The following is a 24602-nucleotide window of genomic DNA, read 5'->3' on the forward strand; positions in this document are numbered from 1 at the left end:
TAGTTCATCTCCTGTGGCATTTCACATGGGAAATCAAGACCTATACAGAATGAGATGATAATACACCCTAAAACAGTGGATAATAGAAGCTGCTACTACAATAGCATGGAGATTAAAAAAATAACGAAATAAACTAGAACAAATTATGCTATTGATTTTTTGACACCATACAATTACAGCAGGAAAATGTATCACAACTCACTGATAGGAAAAGAATACTGATAAACATTGCAGCATAGCTAAGTAGGTACCAGTGAATTACTGTATAAACTAATTGGAGCAGTGGGCACCATTGAATCAATAAATTCATACAGTATGGAGCACCAGTCAATTATTAAATTTAGGAGCGGACATGGGGAAATTAAATGGAAGTAGACAATACTGAATTAATAAATTCATAAAGCAACGAACACATAAATAAATTAATGAAGCAGCAGGCACCAGTGAATTAACACGTTCATAGACCAATTGAAACACCAACAAATCAATTAAATAATGAAAGAGGCAAAAATCAATAAATTAATGGAGCAGTGGGTACCATCAAATTAACAACGAATGGAGCAGTCGGCACACCAAAAAAAAATCAATAAATTATTGGAGTAGGAGGCATACTAAATTCATAGAGCAGCAAGCACATGAACAAATCAATGAATTAATGGAGCAACAGGTATGAATGAATTAATATTCCCTTCCTACCTTTGCTACCACTGTTTTCTGCCCCCATGGCTGTGACTAACTTCTGCCAGTCTCATCAGCAGTTTACTTTTCAAAGCACTATAATCAATTATCATGCATACATGCTGTAAAAGTAAAAACATGCTCACTGTAAAAGACGCATTGGCTAAAAAAAGTCGTTCAGCTTGTAAAGACAGCTAAACAGTTAATAGTGTATATTTGTATAGTATAATGAGTTTAAGTGCTTCTGAAGAAAGATTCCTGGTCTTACTCACTACAATGAAAGGTCACTGGGACAACGCTCCCAAACAAAAGGATTGGTGCATGAAAGTAGGGGATGAGAAGAGAGAGGAGGACGAGAAGGAGGATGGAGGAGGAGGGGTTGAGTTTAAGATGAAGGAGACATCACAATGTCATCAAAATTTGGGGATTGCAGTTGCAGGGGGTCACAGTGTAGGTGGTGAGGCCACAATTGGTTGGCTAGAAGCCAACTACTGTACCATCAACAAAAGCAATCAGAGCTATTATATCTGGAGGGCAAACTGGGACTCAGATAAGGCATAGCCCAAAATTGGATCAGGCAGCTGGAAATGGTGGGGGAGGGGGTCCATAAATGGGAAAGGGGGTTCCAGGTGCACCATTTATCAGGTGAAAACCTGAAAATCCAGTTTAAAGGGGGGGTGGAGGGGAGGGGAGGGGATGAACAACTAAAAAACAATATGGTTGCTGGAGTTGCTTCTGCCTAGTGACCAAAGCCCACAACTACATTGTGACAGGCACAGCATACACTGACATTATAAATGTTATATACCATTTTAACATTGTAAATGTTGACAAAATTTTACCAAATATCTTGACAACAGGGAGCATGTGCATATGCAAGACTTTTAATAATATTGTTTTACTGGTCACATGGTTGGCATACCACCTACTGCTGCTTTTGTAAAACATTTTTTTTCCCCTGAGCATAAGATCAACTAGTATTTATGAGAATTTCCTGGCTGCCTTAGTATTGCATGCCCAGCAACTGATCATCCTCAGAAAGTATTTCTTTGCATAGAGAATGATTAACAGCTGGAACAGGTGGCTAACAGAAGGTCATTGGAATCATTTACGAAACAACTAGATGATGTCATAGAAAGATGGTAAGGTGGTATTCTGGAAGGACAAGATCAGATGAGTTAACAGCCTTCTTCATTTTAACCTATTAAGTGATTAGTAGTTCTTATATATTTTACAAAAAAGTATAAAGGTACATTGCCAGCCCCCTGAACAAATTTTGGAGAGGAACAGGAGCAACAATGGTATTCGGAGATTAGTAACAGAATAGAAAGGGTACTTTTACATTTAGGAAGTTTGCAAGATGCACTTACAAACTTACAAAATTACAATTATATCAAATTAAATTTGGTTGCTAGAGGGCCATTATTATAGGACACAGTGAAGGAGGCAACATGTGCATAGGCCAGAAAGCCTTCCAATTTACACAGTTCCACAACTCAACTTATCCACGATATGTGGAGTATAATGAAAGGAGGCAAAGTGAAAATAAAGCTGTAAAGAAAAATAAATAATTATACTGACAAACTCAACATCCATTGTCATAGACCTTTAGGTATCTTTTTATCAATGCTATGTTATTTACCTACCTTGGACTGTCACATTGCCTGCCAGAATATGACACTCCACCTCCACATGTCCTGCTGCACTCTCCCCATGGTGACCAGAGTCCCCAGGCCCCATCCACTCCCTCTGGTTTAGTGCCGAATGGGACACAGTCTCTTTTATAGCACCACTGTAGCAGAAACTTTCATTTAAACTTTACATACCAAAATTAGACTAATGCATTTTTCTTAATTCAATTGAAATAATTTTATAACAGATGGGCTGAAAGTGAGCCATAACACTACGCGGAAAAAAAAACTTGATCTAAAAACAGCATTTCCATCTTATCTCACGATATATCCTATAGATTTTATATTGACCTTACATGTATATAGTGTCTTTCATGGCCACAGGATGTCCCATAGTGCTTCACAGCCAATGAAATACTTTCGAAGTGTAGTCTGTTGTAATGTATTTTTGTTACTTTGCAGTTTTTATGCAATTGCTATCTTCCAGATCAATGTTCCCTTGAGAGAACAAGTGCAGCTGATATGTAGTAGTGATTAAATTTGTCTTTCCATTCTTTTACCAAAATTACATTTTGTATTGGTTGGATGGAGCGCCTTGTCAATTATTGCTACAGGAAGATAGACTGGTTAGTGGAATGGGCAGACAAGCGGTGCAATTTAATGTCGAGAAGTGGAAGATAATACATTTGGGAGGAAAAGCAAGAACTGGGATTATATACTCAGTGGAAAGACACTGAAGAATGTGGATGAACAGAGATACCTTGGGATTCAAATACATAATTCCCAAGCAGAGGTAGATAAAACCATAAAAAAGACCATCAAGAATTTAGTTTTATAAATATGACTCATAGAGTACAAGAGTAAAGTAATGATAAATTTGTACAAGTCAATGTTTGGACCACAGTTAGAGTATTGTGTGCAGTTTTGGGCACCACATTATAAAAAGGACTTTTAAACCTTAGAGTTTACAGGTTCACCAAGATGATGCCATGAATGGGAAATTATAGTAATGAGAAGAGACTTGAGATGCCGGGTCTATTTGCACTGGAGCAGAGAAGGCCTATCTCTATATCTCTTTATAATCTTCCCGTTTAATGTTTCTATTTTAGGCTGCTTTGTCCCTTCAACATACTTACTTTTAACCTCTCCCCATATACTCTAAGATTTTCCCATCCCACTTAAGATTTATGTATTAGAACAAATGCTCACTGGTTTGTATTTTCTCTATGAACATTTTTATTGAAAATATGGGCTTTGTTGACTTTGGGTAATTAATATCTTAGCGCATTCATTATATTTTCTTGTGACAAAGGTTTGTAACTGAATTATATTAAAAACATAATTTGACTTGTCTCAATAATATTCTAAAATGACATATTAATTCTATCACAGAAAAAAAGACAAATCTAATGTTACTCACCCCCTTTTCAATGGTATTTGATTGGCATACCGTTCCCTCAGCAGCAGGAATGCTGTTTGTAATACAACGATTGCTTTTACTAAGGCACCACAACTCGCTGCATACCTCCTACAAATAAAACATTAATAAAAAGTATCAAGAACAAAAATAAAAGCCTTTCTAAGCTTAAAAAAGTTAACAGTGTACACTGTTGTATAGAATGTGGTTATGTGATAAGTTTTAGATTTTGTTGGCACACCAACTTCATTTTACAAAAGTTAATTCCAGCTACAATGGAAGTTGAAAACCTCCATGAATCTTTTAAAAATCATAAACGGCATGGACTAGTTGAGCAAAATATTTTATTTAGCAATTTGGGAATTAAAAACATAGACTGGTAAGGTTAAACAGTGGTGTTAGGGTTCCCCTTCCAGGTGGAGGAGTTTAACATAAATTTGTCCAGTAATTGCTTCTGCCTTCACCTTGAATCAAGGTGAAGGCAGAAGCAATTACTGGACAAATTTATGTTTTAATACCTGGTCATAGCTGTAAAATTTATGTTTTTGACATATTTCAAAATTGAAGCTTTTTCTGAAATTAGACTAAAGGTGTTTTTTTTTTAAAAAAACAAAAACATTCTATTATTAATGTAACTCCTGCTGTTCCTGATTTGAGCTTCGTGCGGAGTTCTTTTTAGGAATTGGAATCTTTCCCTTTCTAGAGTGCTGTTCCCGTCATCAGCATCATCTATCATTGATTTACAGTCTTGGCCTGCACTTAAAATTCAGCCCACCAAATAGGTTGTAAACTTCTACACTGATGCCAGGGCTTGAGAAGAGTAAGGCTCAAATGGAGACCTGCGGCCTTTTAGTACACTCTTTAGTGCACTTGTGCCACCAGTTTCCATTGGAGTGCTAATACAAAGAGGCCCACCATTTCCACATCTCTTATCTTTGAAAGGCAGCTTCCTTTATACAGTATGATAGTATGCTGGCAGCAATCAAAATACCATTTACGCAGCAAATGGTACACTATAAATACAAAAGCACCTAGATTTTATTAACTCGAGGCTGGATTCTTTCTCACAGCTGTTAGGAGTTTAAAGTGAAATTAGTTTAAGCAATCTCAGTTCAATTTCCATTGAATTTAAGTTATAATCATAGCAGTAGCCTCATATTAGACATTAGGCGACAGTAATAAAAAACATGCAAACAGATTCTAGCATGCAACATTGCTATAGTTATAACACAGCAGATTTGAGGGTGCACCAGAGATGAGGATAACTTTTTTGCTACACCATTGTCTATTACAAAAGATCAGCACTATTCAAAAAGTCTCAATATTTCTCAAAGTAGTAAAGCAGGAAGACTCTCTACCCCATATTTACACTGGCGGGATTTGACTCCATATTGGAAACGGCACTGTTCATCAGCATCATACACCTGACCCGGGGCCACAGTTGGGTAAAAGAACTCCTGTTTTGGAGGTGCATTGATGAGACATCTACCATGTCCTGAACTGACCAAAAAAAGAGAATATTTTATTACAAAAGAAAAATAGGTTTATTACTTCCTAAAATTCTATGCAGTCAAGCCCATTTAAATGAATAACTGATAAAAGAATAAAACATTTTAGAGAATAAAATCTCCATGCAAAATCCTTTTTCTATCTTTTCCAATGATAGCTGTCCCTGCTAAATGAATAACTGTTAAATGAATAAAATGTTTAAATGAATCGTAAAAGTCTGGATTTATTAATTTGAGCGTTAAGCCCTTTCTGCCAATCAATATCTTAAGCTCTATTTACAAGCATTTTTGTCTAGGTGTGAAAATCGCCTAGTAATCAATTCAGTGATGTTTCAGAGTCTTTTTCACCTCATCACAAGACTCAAACACTTTTGGCAATCAATGTGACAAGCGTTTTGTTTAGGTGTGAAACCCGCCTCATCAGGTGGTAATGCTCAAGCTTTGTGATGCTTAAAACTTAGCCATGTTTTAGCGCCACGCAAACCACTCGGCAACCCTGTGACCTCAATATTAATGGGGTGACGGGGTGGGTGTGGGGGACCACAATAGCCTTAATGGCAGGGCCTCATTTAAATAATCTTCTGCCCGCTCCGGCCCAAATTGACAGCCTGGCTGGTGGGTGGGAGCGTAAATAAATGGCAGGAGGCTGCAGCCAGGGACCCACGGAGACAGTCCCCAGCAGTCAGTATAGAGACCGAAGGCTCCTGGCCGCGATCGAGGATGGCGGGGAGGTGGGGGGATGCCAGGAAATGGAGACCATGGTCAAGGCTGTGGGGGGGGGGGGGGGGGCAAGCGGTAAGCAAGGACACAAGGCCGTATTCCAGGCTGGGTGGGGCGGGGGAAGCGATGTCATCGGGGCCACCATCGGGGCTGGGGGAGGCCGAAGGCTTCCTTATGAGGCCCTGAGGGGGGGGGGGGGGGGGAGTACTCCTGCTCCTCTTGGCCCACAAGGAGGGCTAAAAGGGCCAGATCTTTAGTACTTACCGTGGCCTGTCGGCACCTCCCCCTTGGACCTGCTGCCAGTGTTCCTACAACGCGGGCCTCCCTCACTGTTAAATTTAAATCGTGGCGCCAATTATGTCATTGAGCCGCAACTTTTGAATGTTAATCAGGCCCTCGCCTGCCTTTTGCAGGAGCCTCCTCGATGGCCTGATTTGAGTTTGTTAAATTTTAAAGGGGCTGGAATGGGGTCAGATTGCTCGATCCTGATATTGTCACCACCCGCCCCCCCCCAACATTTACCTGCCCGTTGGTCGGTGTTTTTTTTATTCGTTCATGGGATGTGGGCGTCGCTGGCGAGGCTGGCATTTATTGCCCATCCCTAATTGCCCTTGAGAAGGTGGTGGTGAGCCGCCTTCTTGAACCGCTGCAGTCCGTGTGGTGACGGTTCTCCCACAGTGCTGTTAGGAAGGGAGTTCCAGGATTTTGACCCAGCGACGATGAAGGAACGGCGATATATTTCCAAGTCGGGATGGTGTGTGACTTGGAGGGGAACGTGCAGGTGGTGTTGTTCCCATGTGCCTGCTGCTCTTGTCCTTCTAGGTGGTAGAGGTCGCGGGTTTGGGAGGTGCTGTTGAAGAAGCCTTGGCGAGTTGCTGCAGTGCATCCTGTGGATGGTGCACACTGCAGCCACAGTGCGCCAGTGGTGAAGAGAGTGAATGTTTAGGGTGGTGGATGGGCTGCTTTGTCCTGGATGGTGTCGAGCTTCTTGAGTGTTGTTGGAGCTGCACTCATCCAGGCAAGTGGAGAGTATTCCATCACACTCCTGACTTGTGCCTTGTAGATGGTGGAAAGGCTTTGGGGAGTCAGGAGGTGAGTCACTCGCCGCAGAATACCCAGCCTCTGACCTGCTCTCGTAGCCACAGTATTTATATGGCTGGTCCAGTTAGGGTCCAGTCAGGTGTGGGGTGGGGGGGGGGTTTAAAATCACAGCCATCTGTCTCTGTGAATAAGGGAAATGTCACTCCTAAAGAAGGTTCTTTCTGTTGCTGATGGTGAAAGTAATTGCGGTGCTGAATGGGCCGAAAGTTTCCCAGATTCCCAGAGTGCAATCTCGAAACAGACTGTTGTATCACTGCCTTTTTAAAAAAAAAGTTATGCTTCACTGTAATGAAGCAAATGATGTAAATACATTATTATCCATTACAACTGAGTATTTTTACAGTACTGTAATTGCAATCCAGTTTGCATTGCATTGTCAGCTTCTTGCCAAACCTGATAATTAAAACTGATAAAGAAATAGAACGGTTAAGTGATTAAAATTACTTGGCAAAATGATTATTCATTTAACAGTTTTCCTCTATATTTATAAAACACCAACATTAGCCTGGTTGTTTTTAATACCTTACGCTAAGAATAAATATAATTCAAAGAGGTATACTGAGGCACATCATATTGTTGAACATAGTGGAACATCAAGAGCAAAATGGCTCCATGTCTAGATTGAATATATAAACGTTTACAATTTATCATGGAGAAGGATAGTATGAACATCCAGATTCTCAAGAATCTTTGATTGATTTCTGTTGTTTAAAATAGCACATGACAATGCAGTCATGCATGTTCAGACATGTAAAGGTAGGTTTCAGGCACTTACTTGGTCATTGCAGACGCACAATAGATAAATAGGTGATGTTTCATTGTGCAGGTTTTGTATGACCAGTGACAAAATCTTTATAAATTATGAAGAAGTTTGAAAGCCCTTCCTTAAATTAAAACCCATATTATATTAAAATAGCGTCTTCTACAAAAAACTGGTAGGGGAATAATAAACCAAAATTGGATTTATTTGTGAATATTTAAATCTTGGTCCAGTTAAGGCTATTTAAGATTTAGTCAAATCTGTCCTTTTAAGAAATTGTGCCATGCATGTTCAGCAGGCGGCTTGCATTCTGTGCATATGAAACACTATGCCAAAGTTTTGTGCACTATGCAGTTTGGCTTTTCTTGCTACTCCTTTGTGGTTGAATGGAAATGTTTTATATCTAGGTTTCTATCCTTTTAAGTCATCTGTTAAAGTATAACTACTGTTGTTGTTGCACCTTATTCACTGAGCAAGTCCTGACACCTGAGGGCAATATCACTATTCAGTTGTGTCAATTAGTTACACACTGGGCATTGCAGCTTCCCCCAAAATTCAGAGCACCACAGGTACGTACAAGTCTGATTTCTGCGCTTGCAAAATACAAATCTAAAGAGCTGCAAGACAAGATACCTTAGCCCCTGGGCACAACGTAAGTCAATACACTAACTCAAAGCTTAGACCATTTCAACAGTCTGAATCGGTAATTTGAATTAATTCAAAACTTCAATTTTCATATAAAACAATGCCAAAGCACTACTTTAAAAATATAATGATCAATTACAATCACATTGTTTAGCTGCTTCATCTAAAACTTGGACACAGCATGGACCCTGACAGACACCTGGTTATTTTTTGTTTTTGTATTTTATCCTATTTTCTGGCTTCTTACTCCAAGAAGCTGGTGATGTAGTCCCTGCTGCATGTTGACCAGATGAAAGGATTCGTTTTCACAGTGATATGAGCAGCCATCAGCTTTGCTGTTTCCTGACCTCTCGGACCACAGGAGTTTCCAACTCCATCATGATTCATCCCGAAGCTGAAAGAGAGAAGAGCCCAGTAAAATGAGACAATGTACTCTTGGATAGCTATTATAGCTACAAATACACAATTATTTTAATATATTTAATTTCTTTGTTCACTACATACGATTTCATACCCAAACCACTACTAAAACATTATGGGGCGAATTTCCTCTAGTGTAGCCCTTGGGTGCGTTTATTTTTTGGGCACAACATGGAGAAAAAGGGGCGGAGATACAATACACTGGGTTTCCAGCCCATTTTAGACTCATGTGCACTTCCATTCACTGGTCAGAGAGATTGTGTCTTAGAAATATTTAAATTGGATGCAAAACGAGACCAAATGTCTTTCGAAAAGCTTTCCTCAACTTCTGAAGGTTGCAAGTCAAATGCAAGCTGTCCCCATTTAAACTGGGTGCTGAGTTCCACGACACTGCATTTAAAACACTGAAATTTAAAGAAGCAACATCAACAACTTGCATTTATATAGCGCCTTTAACGTAGCAAAACGTCCCCAAGGCGCTTCACAGGAGCAATTATCAATCAAAATTTGACACTGAGCCACACAAGGAGATATTAGGACAGGTGACCAAAAGCTTGGTCAAAAACATAGATTTTAAGGAGTGTCTTAAAGGAGGAGAGAGAGGTAGAGAGGTTTAGGGAGGGAATTCCAGAGCTTAAACCCTATGCAGCTGAAGGTATGGCCGCCAATGGTGGAGCGATTAAAATCGGGGATGCGCAAGAGGCAAGAATTGGATGAGCGCAGAGATCTCACAGGGTTGTAGGGTTAGAGGAGGTTACAGAGAGAAGGAGGGGCAAGGCCATGGAGGGATATGAATACAAGGATGAGAATTTTAAAATTGAGGCGTTCCTGGACCAGGAGCCAATGTAGGTCAGCGAGCACAGGGGTGATGGGTGAATGGGACTTGGTGCGAGTTAGGATACGGGCAGCAGGGTTTTGGATGAGCTCAAGTTTATGGAGAACGGAAGATGGGAGGCCAGCCAGGAGAGCATTGGAATAGTCAAGTCTAGAGGTAACAAAGGTACGCATGAGGGTTTCAGCAGCAGAGGAGTGAGGCGGGGGGGGGGGGGGGGGGTGGGGGGGAGCGCATGGGAGACCGGCGATGTTATGGAGGTGGAAGTGACGGTCTTGGTGATGGAGCGGATATGTGGTCGGAAGTTCATCTCAGGATCAAATAGGACGCCAAGGTTGTGAATGGTCTGGTTCAGCCTCAGAAGGGTGGCCAGGGAGAGGGATGGAGTTTGTGGCGGGGACTGAAGACAAAGGCAGGCAGAAAATTGGCAAGAGGTAAGTAAACTGCTTTTGGCTATTGTGCTGATACAAATTGTAAAGTTTCCTGTTGCAATAGGGTGCACTGTGGGTAGAAGTAGTTGAGGAGAGCTGGGGAGCTCTTGGACTGCACCATCCCTTTTAGCAGAATGGGGGTCCCTATGTCATACCATTCTACATGTGCTACATGGATGAAGAGGAGGAGAACATAGAAGAAGTACTTTTAGATGCAAGGGAAGTCTGCAATCATCACTGGAGAAGAGCACTTACATACCATTGCCTTGCTACATAAATATCAGCCCCACAGGACTTTTCTTCACAGCCTTTGATTGACCAGGAAGGTAACTGAAAGATATTAACCTTGGCTTGGTGGTAGCACTCTTGCCTCTGAGTTAGAAGGTCGTGAGTTCAAGTCCTACTACAGAGATTTGGGCACATAATCTAGGTTGACACTTCAGTACAGTACTGAGGAAGTGCTGTACTGTCGGAGGTGACATTAAGCCAAGGCCCCGTCTGCCTTCTCAGGTGGACGTAAAAGATTCAATGGTATTATTTAAAGAAGAGCAGGGAAGTTTTCCTGGTGTCCTGGACAATATTTATCCATCAGTCAACAATTAAAAAACAGATTATTTGGTCATGTATCTTATTACTATTTGTGGGTCCTTGCTGTGCACAAATTGGCTGCCAAGCTTCCCTACATTATTACTTCAAAAGTACTTGATTGACTGTAAACTCATAAGGCGATATATAAGTGCAAGTCCTTGCCGTTTTCCTTTCTTATGCAATCTGTTGCAGGTGAACCTGCAGCCACGTGTCAGGCACGTAGCAGGTGAATGTTTTTGCCTCAGGGTCTTTCGTGGGACATAAGCAAGATCAATTCATTGATGCTTTAAACGAGTGACCAAACTTATTTGCAAACTCATTCTCCATAGACACAAAGGAGCAACAGGCCCAAGCAAGATTCCTGAAAACCCAGGTAGTCATGGATTGCACCCATGTAGTACTATGTGCTTTTGCTGATAGGTCTGTCACCTATATAAAATGCAAGGGCTTTTACTCTAAATAAATATATAGAGCATTTTCATAGGATCATGCAAGTGAATGCTAGATTGCCAGGCAACATTCACAATGCCTCTATTGTCCATCAGTTAACCATACCACCATTATTTGGCGATACCCAGCAAGTGAAGGATTGGCTCCTGGGTGACCAAGGATTCCCCCTTTGCTTATGAGCCTTCTACAGTATCCCTGCATACCAGCAGAGCACAGATATAATGAGGGACATGCGTCCACCAGGTACACCATGGAGTACATTATTATCATGCTGAAGCAGCATTTCCCATGCTTTGACAGGTTGGAGGGAGGGAGGGAATCCTGCAATGCTGCATTGGAAAAGTTTCCAGGATCACAAAGGTTTGCTGCAAATTCCACTACATTGATATTGAAAGAGCCACCTGGAGAAGCTGCAGCAAGAGCCATCAGGAGAGCAGCTGAAGGATATGGATGAGGAGCCAGTTGAAGCAAAGGAGGCAGCACTACAAACCCCTTCAGCAGCTACAAGAGCCATTTGTCAGACTTTAATTCAAGGCCATTTTCTCATGATCACAACAAAACCTTTCCTTTTGCACTTCTTTTACCATTCTCCCTGTCCCTTGCAATAAATCACAATCCCCAATACTTGGGAGCCATCCTACTTATCTCACAGAATGGCCATGTCTCTTCACAGCACATTTATTACCCCTGCTCCACAAATGAAACTGTGCAACACTGTAGCTTCTGTGACAAAATAATTTATTTAGCAAAAAGACAAGTGTACTTATATTGAGTGCCTCTTTCCATGATGCTTTCCCTTCTGAACAGTGGGTGTTAATTGTGCTCAACTGCCTAATCTGGTGCTTCTTCATGTGCAATCCCCATGGTGGGTGCCTTTCAGTGTGGACATCTGTTGATGGCCCTGGAGCTGTCACTCATGCATGAGCAGCCCAGGCACATGAGTGGTGAATCCTCCACATTAGCTTCCATGTGTCACATCCCCTAATAACTCTAAAACCTGTCTTTCTCTGAAAGTATTATTCTTTTAAAAGCTGTACCCCAGAGATTAGGATCCCAAGGCTCACCAACCCTCTAGTGAGGTGCTTCTGCTCATCCTGGACCAGCTCCTTCTCTGGCTTCTCACTTGTTCTCTGTCCATCACCTTATGCGCTGTTCTCAAATTGACTATCTAAATCCCCCAACGTGAATGGAGCTGTGCTGACACATGCCAGTGAGATGAATGTGTTAACGCTGCTAGGTGAGGTGCTGGATGAATCCTGGTGTCAGGACCCTACAACAGCTTCGCCTGCCATACTTGCAGAGATAGGAAAAGGAAAACCATTAGCAGGATGTCCTCAGAACAACTTCTTGGATGGCATTTTTGCTAAACAGTGGCAAGATGCCGCTGATGTATGGAAGCTTGCGTGTCAGTGCTTGTGTAAGTCAATAGGGTGAAGTGTAAAGGTCAGTTTTGTATGAACCCCGAGCTAGGGCCATGCCTCCAATTCCAAGTACTGCCCCCTAACCTGTAGAGCCTGCTCCTCATCATGCATTGTAGCTGCCCCCTCCTATAGCTGCCCCTTCCTCCAGTTGCTTTCTGTTGTATTCTGCCTTCTCCTACTAAAGCAGAAACATGTATAGATTATCTAACAATGTGTACACAGGATCTGCCTGCCCCACGTGTGAAAGTGCACTCCAGTGATTGTGAGCATGCAGGTGCTGGCCTTGGAAGAAAATTTCCTTCTAAGGCATCCTTGTGCTGGGTGAGTGGGTGCTGAGCAGATTGTTAGTTGGAAGTGCATAGTGGAAAATTGTGGGCACCCGTGGGAAGGTGGTAAGAATGTGAAGAAATGCATGGGTTGCAGGTAAACTATCATGTTAGTACTAATTGATTCAGATCATAAATAAGAGGTGATGTTGGCCCTGTTTACCTTGTCCCTCCTGGTGAGGTCACTGAATGTTTTCTCACTGCAGCCACGTTGTCTGGACACTGCTGCTAGTACTGATCCTGTTGGCCACCTCCTGCCTTGCTCTTCTGCCCACAGTCTTGGAAACCTTACAACCATGAAGGGAAGTGGCACTTCTCTCCTCTGTTCCACTTCTTGCAGCAAGATGGCTATGCAGTCATCATTGAAGCAGAGGATACTGCTACTTCCACCAGTGCTGCCAGACATGACAGGAATAAATGAGCACCAAGTACAAGTAGCCAAGAAAAGACTTCCATAAACAGCCTGTCACAAATGGGGTTTCCATAAACAAAATGTTATCATGCTCACAAAGCCACACCCTTTAAGCTACCATGGGCCTTTAAGGTCTGCAGCAGTACAACTTCTTCCCAACTATGGGCCTGTGCCCAGTCACAGGATGCTACATGCACCTGGTGCACACCCACTCTGTAAATCACCTAAACAGGAAATACGAGCAGTTCATTCGATTGGAGCACATTTCTGGTGCGCTCTGCATCAATTATCTTCAGCTGGAGGGGTGAGAAGAAAATCTTCTAGATTAATGCAAAAAGTGAAAAATTACAATACTGGATCAAATTCCCTATTATTACAAATCCAATAATACTGCGATGTCAGGAATTGCTTTGTTACATTATTATGTTATTGGACCTATAATCACAATTATTATTCACCTAATATATTTGAATTGCTTTTCTTGTTCATGTCAAATTTAACGTTCCTAATACAGTAATTATTTTGTATCTCCACCATTCTGCCATACTTTTTTCAATTTGGAATCCATATAAATAAAAAATTGGTCCCTGATTGGCTAAAAAGTTTTAAAAGGTCTTTTTTGAGTCAATAACAAGTTTAAATAGTGATGTCATCAGAGTTATCAGATCAATCAAACAAACAAAGGTGTGATTTTTAAGCCAACATCTAGAAGTCCAATGCTTGAAGGAATAATTTGCTGGTGGCAGAGGGGGCTAACACTGCTGGAACAACACCTCTCATCTGCAGCAGTGAAAGGGTTAATGTTTGATTCCATTGTAGTTATAACCTTTCAAAATTTCTATCATTGAAATTTTATAGGAACGTTACAGCAGTAGTACTGGTAAATGTTTGCTACTTACAATATGAAGGCCTCACTCACCGAGCAACTGTGACTGAGTACTCAACTTTTAATTAACAAATCATGAAAAAAATACTGGGGATGACTTTAGTCTCTGCTGCACTCTACCTAAATGGTAGCACACGGAATGTAATGGAACGGAAAAACAGGTGATCAGTTCCACGAGGTCTCTATTCATTTTGTGTCCGACGTTATTCTCCAGTCAGGATACAATCTAGTGGTCGAAACTCCCGCCAGAAGTAGACGGAAGCTTCAATATATTTTTATATAGGGTAGTAGTGTCACTGAGAGGTTATTGGCATCTTTCCCGTCTTTATGCTGGAAATACAGTTTCTTAGTTGGGGATCTAGGATTGCTGGGCCATTTCAATACTAAGGTACTTAATGGGATGCACAGGTACAATTTAAAATAGTTACTTTCCTCACTGTAGATGAAATTATTCTTTTTTTGTTGACTGTATGAAGTGAGTTCATAGGAGGGCTTTAAGTGTATCCGTTTTTGAATGCAGCCTGCTCCATGGGACTAAAGCAATGTCTTGTCATTTGTCTTGCTTGGAGGAAGAGGAAGAGGAAGAATGCAGGGATTCAAGGCAAGCTACAGTGCATCATAAGAGGACTGCGCCTATTTGCCATTACCCTCTCAACCAAATATGCAGGCAAAGGAACTTGCCAGAGAAAAAACACATGGCAAGACTTCAATTCACCAAGAAGGCAGAGAAGGAGTTGGGTTACATGCTGCAATTTGGGTTGCAGCCAAACTCCAGAGCAGCCACAGCACTTCCAGTTGCTGTAAAGGTCACTGCAGCCCCGAACCATTTTTTGTTTAACCTCAGCTCATTCCAGGCTGCCAAGGGGACATGAGCAATATCAATCTATCTGTAGTCCACACAAGTATAAAGCACATGACTGAAACATTGTTTGCCAAAGGAAACAATTTCATCACTTTCCAACAACCAACAGTCGGAGGGGGGGTCTAGGTTTTGGCAAAATTGCAGGATTTCCCAAATTCTAGCATATCATTGATTTGACATGATGTAGTCCTGTGTGCTTCTGAGCCTTCATGAACCATCAAGGGCTCCCACTCAGTGACCAGCTCATCTGTGACCATCTGTACAGGATCATGCAAGCAAATATTCATTTCCAGCAGCAATCATGATACTTTTATATTATGGCAATCCATTGTGCTCCCATTATTTGACCCTGACAAAAATAGGCAAGATTGGCTCCTTGCAAACTTCACTTATGACACCAGTACAGCTTTGATGTGTGTGGGGACTTCCTATCAATACAACCCAGACAAAGTGTCACACATCATTATGGTTTGCTGTTTGCTGGACAACTTCATTATGCAATGAGAAATAAACATACAGAACTCGAAGAGGATAGCAATGAACATGAAGGCAATATTGATGAGGCAAAAGATGCTCAACATACAGCAAATTGCACTTCTTTGACTGCTGCAAGAGCTATTCGCGAAGCTGTCACTGACGAGGCCTTCTCATGACTACCCTTTACACCCCTTGTGTCAATAATCCTCCCTATATTTTCGGTATGCCTTCAACAAATATGTTTTCAACGACATTGTTTTCCCCTCCTATTGAACTGTCCTCTTCTGTCATCTGATAATATAGTTTTTAACACCATGGCAAGAACACTGTCTGCATAAAGTACAACTGAAGTAGCAACAATTTCCCCCCCTACCCCCCCCCCTATATTTGACCATTACGTCCTATTATCCTCCTCCCATGCACTTCTCTCCCTCTTTCTATTTGCAGTCTTTTGCAAAAAGAGAAGGGATTGAATAATCAGTTTGGCATAAAAGTTTATAGGGATAGTCCAGCATCAGGCTGTTAGGACAGGAATAAGCATGATGCAAGCACAGTAGATGGAAGGATCTGTGAGGGAGGACAGCAGTTCAGGATATGAGAGGGTGTTGTTAGTCAAGAAGGGACATACAGCAAAGTCTTCCACGTTTTGTAATATGAGTTTGGTGAGATTATCAAACTTTTGGCAGCACTGCATCCAGGTCCAAGAAACAATGCTGTTGGAATTAACATGTGTTGCTACTTCCTGCCAAGCACTCTGTCCTCCTGTCCTGACACCCAATATCCATCTGCTGGGAAGAAGCCTTCCCTTCTCTGTTGCAATTGCACTAATAAAATTTAAAGACCCCATGCAAAAAAGTGGCATCCAGTCAGTTTATAACTGCTGGTTAACTTGGTTGGTGCTGCAGGGTTGTAAACTTTACTTTGCCTCACCATTGCAGCAACATCTCTTTAATTTGCTGCGGCCCATTAAGAGCTGCAGAAGTACATGATTTCGTGCCTACTAATACTAGAGCTACCAATCAGAGGTATATTTCATGTCTGTAGCTTCCCCACAATGTGTTGATGAGACTGAACCCTGAAATACAATCTGGTTCAACATTCATCAACTCCTCAGTGCCCATCTCATGTCCACACAGAGTCCACACATGGAGGCTAAAATCGGCCCTGCTGTCATGAGAATCCGAATCTGCTTTTAAGTTTTAAAATTCAGATTTGTAGATGGTGGCATAAATGGCACCACAGCAACTGAGTGGAAAGCTTCAACTCATCAATGTATTGAATAGTTATTTAATGACCTCAAAAGTTTAGAAAAAAGTTTAAGATTCCACGGCGCAATTAGTAAATGTGAAGTATGTACGAAAAACAAAATGGCTTCCAAATACTGAGAGGTATTTCAAATTAAAACTTTGGAATCAGGTACTGAGTAAATTAAAGTTTGGAATCAGGTACTGATTATCCCAATAACCCCTGGAAACAGGCTTTCATTGTTCTGGTCACAAGAAATGAAATGTTGATGAAGCCAAAAATCTCAATTTCTATACGTCACAATGAACCAATTATCAAACTGTTACTATAAACATTTAAAATAGAATCTCACTATCTGAATATTTATAAGGGAAACCCATATAGACAGGTCAATATTTCACCATCGCACTTTGTTGATGAATCAATAACTCGAAAAGCCTTTAGAAGCAATAATTCATCTGCCCTTGTTTCCCTCAGCAACTGAAGCTTTTAATGTTCAAAACAGGGCTTTAAATGAAATTTAAAAAACATCAAAAAACTACACGTAATAACATGATTAAATTTACCCAATGAATTGTGTTTTAGAGACCTTCATTAAAGTTTTTACTTCAAGGCTTCAGCCTGTCTCAAAAACTTGGGCTTTGAATGGATTTATTTTACTTCATAACAGTTGGAAAGTGTTTTAAATCACAACTGTGTATTCTGACCATGTGAAGTTTACAAAATTTCCTACCATGCATTCTATGCATCAGAACAAGTTGAGGGGTAGACATGTCTTTCCACTCTTTACCACTGTTTAAAAGAATTTTAAGATTGAAATTTCAAAGCTTTATTTTAGGCAAGTGATAATGTCAACAATTGTGCTTTCCTGTTACGACAACTCACAATCACACAGATAACGCCAAGATCGGTAACAGCTTTGATTGGGGCTTCTTAGTTGACGGTTAGAAACACAGGAGCTTATTTATTGAGAATAATCTCCGTTTCTGTAAAATTCAGTTAAAAAAATCTCTCTTCTGAACCAATTTTTAAGATTTTTTAAATAATAAAAGCTTTGGAATTATGTAAACAATGAATCTGAGAATTTTATGAGATTTTTTGTTTCTGTTTGGAAATTTATGTTGATTAATAACTGTACAAGTTGGTAGACTCACTAATAGTGCAGTAAAGGATAAATTTTCCATTCCTATACTCCTGCTGCATGCACACCAGAAATTGCACAATACAGCCTTTGATTATCCAGATATTAATTAATAAAATCTTGGGTTGGAGATGTGCAATTTCTCAATATGGGTTCTCACCATACACCAGGAACAAAAAAGCAGAAAGCGTGGGTGGGTATAAGAAAAACACAACCAGGAACTAATCACAAAACAGTTCTCCCAAACACAATGGGCTCGATTTTAGCGTCGGGTTTCCTGCGGGTTTCCAGCGGGGGGGCCCCGAAAATCCCGAGATCCAGTCACGTGACCGGATCGCGCCGAGATCCCGGCCACTTCCGGGTGCCGCGCTGACGTGCGGGGCTGCGTGCGCAGGCCCCGCTGGTGGGAATCCCGCAGGCAATTAAAGCCAGCGGGGTTCCACTTGAGGGTACTTACCTTGCTTGTTGAGGTCATTAAATGAGCTGAAGCAGCTGTCAAAACAGGAAGTGTGGGATTTTAGCTTCAAGGCAGTGAGTTTGACACACTGGGGGAAACAGTCTCCCTCCAACCGGTCGCGTTCCAGCCAGCAGCCTGTGGCAGCTGCCAAGGTGCACTCCACAGCGGGTGGGAGAGCCCTCACCCACGCAGGAGGCCACCGCGTCACGTAGGGCAACCCCTGCCCTCCACCACCCCCCGCCAAGTTAGAGGACAGACCGACGTGAAACCGCAGCCCCAGTGCGAGGAACCACCTACCTACCCTGCACAACCCCTCAGACCAACACCTGCCAGATGGGTGGTGCGTTGACATCCTTGGAGGACGAACAGCATGACCAGCCCCAGCAGCCTTGCAGTCCACGCCGTCCTCCTCTGACACGTGGAGCTCCACAACAGAGTGCTGTGACACATCCACCTGTACAGCAGGAGGGAGGGCTACCGCAGAGAGAGACGCGTCGCAGAGGGCACTACCCTCCGCACAGGGTCCACAGACCGAGGCGCAGCTCCCCGGACCTCTCCGAGCAGCAGTGCACACGGAGGCGCAGATTCACTCGACATGTAGTCGTGGAGATCTGCAGGCTCTTTCATGCCGAGCTGCTCCTGGCTGGCCCCAGCACCATCTGCTTACCTGTCGCTGCCAAAGTCACCACTGCCCTCCACAACTTCTCCTCCGCATCCTTCCAGGGTGCAGCCGGGTACACCGCCGATGTCTCTCAGTCGTCTGCGCGGAAGAGCCCTGCAAATACACCTGCACTTACTCTGCAGTAACACAATGGGTGGCATCAGTGGTGGGTCCTCATAGTGATACCCAGGAGCGGGCATTATTGGACACAACAGACAGGATTCGCGGAGATATGGCAGCGGTGGTGCCAATATAATGTGTGATGTTTGTTGCTCTGAAATTCAATATAGGTAACACCCATGGCAAACCCTCAGACACCCTTGTGCATCCCCTTCATGCTCACGACGCGTTTGCCTTACGCTGCCTACTGTACATATGCGATGCATGCCCTGTGGCTGCAGCACAGGTGGTGGCAGGTTGAGTGAGGCTGGCCGTGAGAGAGATGCACGAGAGGGTGAGTATGGGATAGAGCCATGAGATTGTATGAGGATTGGGTTGCGTGTTAGTGGCGGGTGAGTACTGGCGAGGTGAGTAGGTGCAGGTAAGATGAGGATGGGGTTTGAGTGGGTATGAGGGGTGATGTGACAGAGTAGTGTTGGCGGTGCCGAAGGAGATGTGGGGTGGGGGCAGTGTTGTGGCAGACGGAGTGTAGGGGAAAGACTACGTGTTCTCACTGTGGCTGACCTACTGAGGTCATTGGAGCGCCTCCTGCAATGTATGCAGGTGGGCGATATGTTGGTGGTGCAGGTGACCCCCTCTGCCACCTCGAGCCAGGCCTTCTTGGTGACAGAAGCAGGCCGCTTCCTCCCGCCCGCCGGGTGGAAGATCTCTGTCCTCCCCCTCCTCCTCACCCCATCTGATGATACCTGGGGTGAGGCATCATTAAACTGGGAGCAGCCTTCCCCCTGGGCTGCTCCATGCTGTAATTTGTTCCATTGGTTGCAGCATCTGTCAGTGGAGGACTGCCCCTTTAAGTAGAGAGCCTCCAGCTGACAGATCGTACTGCGCATGCGCAGCCTGCCCGACGCGCAGACCAGCAGCGCGGAGCCCGGAGGAGCAGGTAAGTGATTCCAATTAGTGCATTGCCTGCTACGATCGCGCGGGCAACCCACTAATTTCACCGGGCGCGTTGACCACGCTCCCGAAAGCCAACCCGCCGGAAACCCGCAGGCCTGCTAAAATCAGGCCCAATGTTTTCCCACGACAGTTCTTTACCAAGATACAAGAGAATGTGTATCTGTGCTATTCTAAGAAACTTTTCCATTTGAAAGAGCTGTAAAAAAAACTTCGATCAAGTTCGGTTGGACCAACATTGGTGAAATAATCCCTCAAGGGCTGTTTCTAGATCCTTCAAATATTTTTGTCGTACAGTATAGTACTTGCCTCAGTTAACTTCGTAAATTATTCATTTGCAATTACATTGGATTAAACAATTTAGTTTGTATGAAATGAGCCAAGTCTTTTCTGCCTCCTAAATTGACGGGACACAAAGGGCCCGATATTAGGAGGGAGGCGGGTTGCCAGCGGGGGGTTGACTGGGCGCGTGGGTAACGCGCCCAGTGAAATCGGTGGGTTCCCCACGCGATCGTAAGTAAATTGAAGCCACTTACTTTGGCTTCCGGGTTTTGCGCTAGAAAGCTGCGCAGCGGGCGGACTGCGCACCCGTATCATAGGCTGTCAGCTGGAGGAGCCCTATTTAAAGGGGCAGTCCTCCACTGACTGCTGCTGCAGAAAAGAGCCAAAATTACAGCATGGAGCAGCCCAGGGGGAAGGCTGCTCCCAGGTTTAATGATGCCTCACTCCAGGTCCTACTGGATGGGGTGAGGAGGAGGACAGAGATCTTCTCCCCGGCGGACGGGAGGAAGTAGCCTGCCTCTGCCACCACGAAGGCCTGGCTCGAAGTGTAAGGGGAGGTCACCAGCACCACCAACATATCACGCACCTGCATACAGTGCAGGAGGAGCTTCAATGACCTAAGTAGGTCAGCCGAAGTGAGTACACTTACTCATTCCCCTACAATCTGTCTGCCACATCACCGCCCTCATCCCACATCTCCTTCTACACTGCCAACACTACTCTATCACATCACCCCTCACACCCACTCAAAGCTCATCCTCATCTTACCTGCACTTACTCACCTCGCCAGTACTCATCCCACCACTACCACTCAACCCAATCCTCATACAATCTCATGGCTCTATCTCACACTCACCCTCTCATGCATCTCTTTCACGGTCAGCCTCACCCAACCTGCCACTACCTGTGCTGCAGCCACAGGGCATGCATCACATATGTGTAGTAGGAAGCGTAAGGCAAACGTGTCGTGAGCATGAAGGGAATGCACAAGGGTGTTTGAGGGTTTGTCATGGTTTTTATTTATATTTGATTTCTGATCAACTCACATTACATATTACATTGTCACCACTACTGCCACATCTTGGCCATTCTTGACTGGCTTGTGCAATAATGCCCTTTCATGAGGTTCTCCATGAACACCCTTGATGCCACCCATTGGGTCACCCTACAGTGGGTGTATGTGTACTTGCACGACTACTTTGTGCAGCTGCCTGTTGCGCAGCACTGTGTTGTGTAGCTTCACGTGGTGGAGGTGGACGGCATGCCTGGCGAGGTTGGTGATGTTGCTTGTCCTCCAATGGAGTGATGAATGCAGCAATGGACCCCCCCCCTCCATCCTAACGGTGTGAGTGTGAGGGGGTCCGCAAAGTAGGTAAGTGTATTTGGACAGCAGAGTTTAGGGTATGATGTAATAATTTGGAATGTGGAGACAACGGTGTGGCAGGCAAAACTTTGTCTGAGGTGACAGAGTGCCCTGCTGCAATGAATGAGGGTTTACCCCACACCTGTTAAATGGGCCTTTGCAGCTGCCACTGGCTGCTGGCTGCAACACGTCTGTTTGAACAGGGAGTGTTTCCCCCAGCGTGGGAAACACGCTCTGGGTAGTTCAAAATCCAAATCCTCCTAAAATCTCCAACTAATGAGGTCTGTAAATGACCTCAAGTGCCCAGATAATGATCTTAAGTGGGATCCTGCCGGCTTTGATTGCCAGTGGGAATCCCGTATGCGTGAGCTGCGCGCGCACTGATTCGCGTCATTGGGGAACTCGGAAGTGGGCGGGTTGGAGCCGGGCTCCGGACCCGCTCCGGGAATCCCCAATTTTAGGAGCCCCCCCCACCACAAACGCACCCGCTCGGCCATCCAAAAATTGACCCCGAAGTTCTTTACAATTCCAGTGTGCAGCATGAGTGCTAAATAAAGTAATTGCTAAGTTCAAGATATGCAATCTAAGATTTACATTCTCAGTTCTTGAGTGAGGCTTGCTCGAGGGGAATCAAGTACAGAACAAAAATGGTGTTCAATAAACCTGAACTGTTACAGTCATCTTCTTAATCTGTTGGAATGCTGTTCAGTTGAAGTCACATTGTCCAATATTAGTAGTGGGTTAACATTCATTAAAATAGTAGACAAAGCATTTTATTAGGCATTTGCTACTCATATTGCACAATGCAATTTGACTGCTTTTAAGTGTTCAGAATTTGAATCTATTATAATCACTGAATTAAGAATAACTTCCATTTATATAGCGTCTTTAATGTAGAAAGATATCTTAAGATGTTTCACAAAAGCGTAATCAGACAAAAATTGACATCGAGCCAAAGGAGGAGTGATTAGAAGGGGTGATTAGAAGCTTGGTCTAAAAGTTAGATTTTAAGGAGGGTATTAACGGACGAGAGAGGTAGAGAAATTCAGGGAGGCAATTCCAGAGCTTAGGGCTTAGATGGTTGAAAGCATGGCCACCAATGATGGGAAGTTGGAATTGGTGGTGAGGGTTTGGAGTTTGTGGTGGGGACCAAGGGGGATGGCTTCGGTCTTCCTAATGATTATTACTGGAGAAAATTACGGCTCATCTCGGACTAGATGCCAGACAAGCAGGCTGACAACAGAGGGAGTGGAGAGGTAGAGAGAGGTCGGTGTTGTCAGTGTGCTTGTGATACCTGATGCTATGCCTTTGTATGATGTTACTGAGGGGCAGCATGTAGATGAAGAATAGACGGGGGCCATGGAGAGATCCTTGTGGGTGGAAGAGAACCCATTGCTGGAGATATTTGTGTAATATATATTCATCAGAAATACAGGAATGTTCATGCATAAATAGGTTTCTCTTAACAAAAAGGCACTCAATCTAACAGTATGATTGAAATCCAATCAGAAGCAAAGATCGATCACAGGCAGTTAAAATGTCAAGAATGCAGCTCTAAGGAGTGAAAACCATAGCAATTCCATTTCCCTATTATTGCAAGTTTACGGCTATCACAGAGACGTTATGGTGACGGTAGAATCTGCAAGCCTCTTCTTGACTGCCATCAATTCACAATCATCCAACAAAATGATATGATTCCAAGTGGTTATGATAGACAATGTCAATTCCTTTTAACTTTAGAAATGGAGTCCTTCATTCAGTAGGATGCTCTATGTAGAAATTCAATTATCTGTAGACAAAATGTTAGCGAACTGAAACTAATTGAGTCTGAATAACAAGCAACCTTGGATCTCAAAATTATGGCATTTTTCCTGAGATTTGACATTCAGTTGCTTGAACTAATGATTCATTTCTTAAAACTATCTTCAATTGGCTAAGTATGCCAAAATAACTAGAAAGCTGTATCCTCCTATGTTCTTGGTTACAACACATGACACATTTAATTTTTAAACTGTTGGCAAATTGATTCATCTTTACAAACAGATAGGACTGGCAAGAGAAGCAAATTTGAAATTACATCAATATAGACTTGACAGGTGACAACAGGCATTTATAAATCAACTTTGAGATAGTAAATGTCACAAGATGCTTCAAAGAGTGAGAATGTATAGCAGCAGTGAAAGAATTAGGCAAATGTATGGCCAAAGAATTACATTTTGAAGAGGCTTTTGAAGGTAGGAAGAGATGAAGCAAGGAAGAGGGGTTAAAGAAAGAGTTCCATAGAATGGAGCCTAGAGGAGATTGCAGAGGTAGGGTGGGACCAGACTGTGGAGGGATTTGTAAAGAAGGATTTTAAATTCAGTGTACTAGGCGACTAGGAGAAATTGAAATTTGGTACGTACAGAAGTAATAAGGATCGGTGATGGAGTTTATGTAAAGCAAAGCACAGGAGTCAGACAAAGCAAGCGTTGGAGAGTTGGGGTAGATTTTCACTGATGAGCGCCCATTGGGTGACCGACAGGCACAGCACACCTATCATTACTGAGGAGTACACAATTTTTCTGCCCTGGACCAAACTGCATGGCCTGCATACATGCCAGATACAAGCCTGTTCCCTGGCTGGGCTTTGAGCCTGGATATTGGGCAGGAAACAGAAGCACAGCTATTGCGGCCTTTGCACAGCAGTTCCCCAGGTGTAGTGAAGAGGAAAATCTATCTCGTCAGGTGCAGAAACATTCGATTAACAATTTACTGGGAAAACAATACATTGCATTCATGTCAATGAACAGCTTGAATAATGGTACAAAGTTACTT

General features: G+C 43.1%; 1 protein-coding gene across 1 annotated transcript in view; it reads right to left on the reverse strand.

Annotated features, from left to right (window-relative positions):
- Nucleotides 1-24602, reverse strand: part of LOC137299753 (A disintegrin and metalloproteinase with thrombospondin motifs 6-like) — a 124852-nt gene that overhangs the window by 46859 nt on the left and 53391 nt on the right. Inside the window, exons 9-12 of the mRNA XM_067968694.1 lie at nt 8708-8854; nt 5085-5226; nt 3730-3837; nt 2325-2470 (exon numbers count right to left, since the gene is read on the reverse strand). Coding sequence (XP_067824795.1) covers nt 2325-2470; nt 3730-3837; nt 5085-5226; nt 8708-8854 — 543 coding nt within the window. The remainder of the gene's footprint in view (nt 1-2324; nt 2471-3729; nt 3838-5084; nt 5227-8707; nt 8855-24602) is intronic.

This window comes from Heptranchias perlo, chromosome 29 (assembly GCF_035084215.1).
Source record: "Heptranchias perlo isolate sHepPer1 chromosome 29, sHepPer1.hap1, whole genome shotgun sequence".
NCBI lineage: Eukaryota > Metazoa > Chordata > Chondrichthyes > Hexanchiformes > Hexanchidae > Heptranchias > Heptranchias perlo.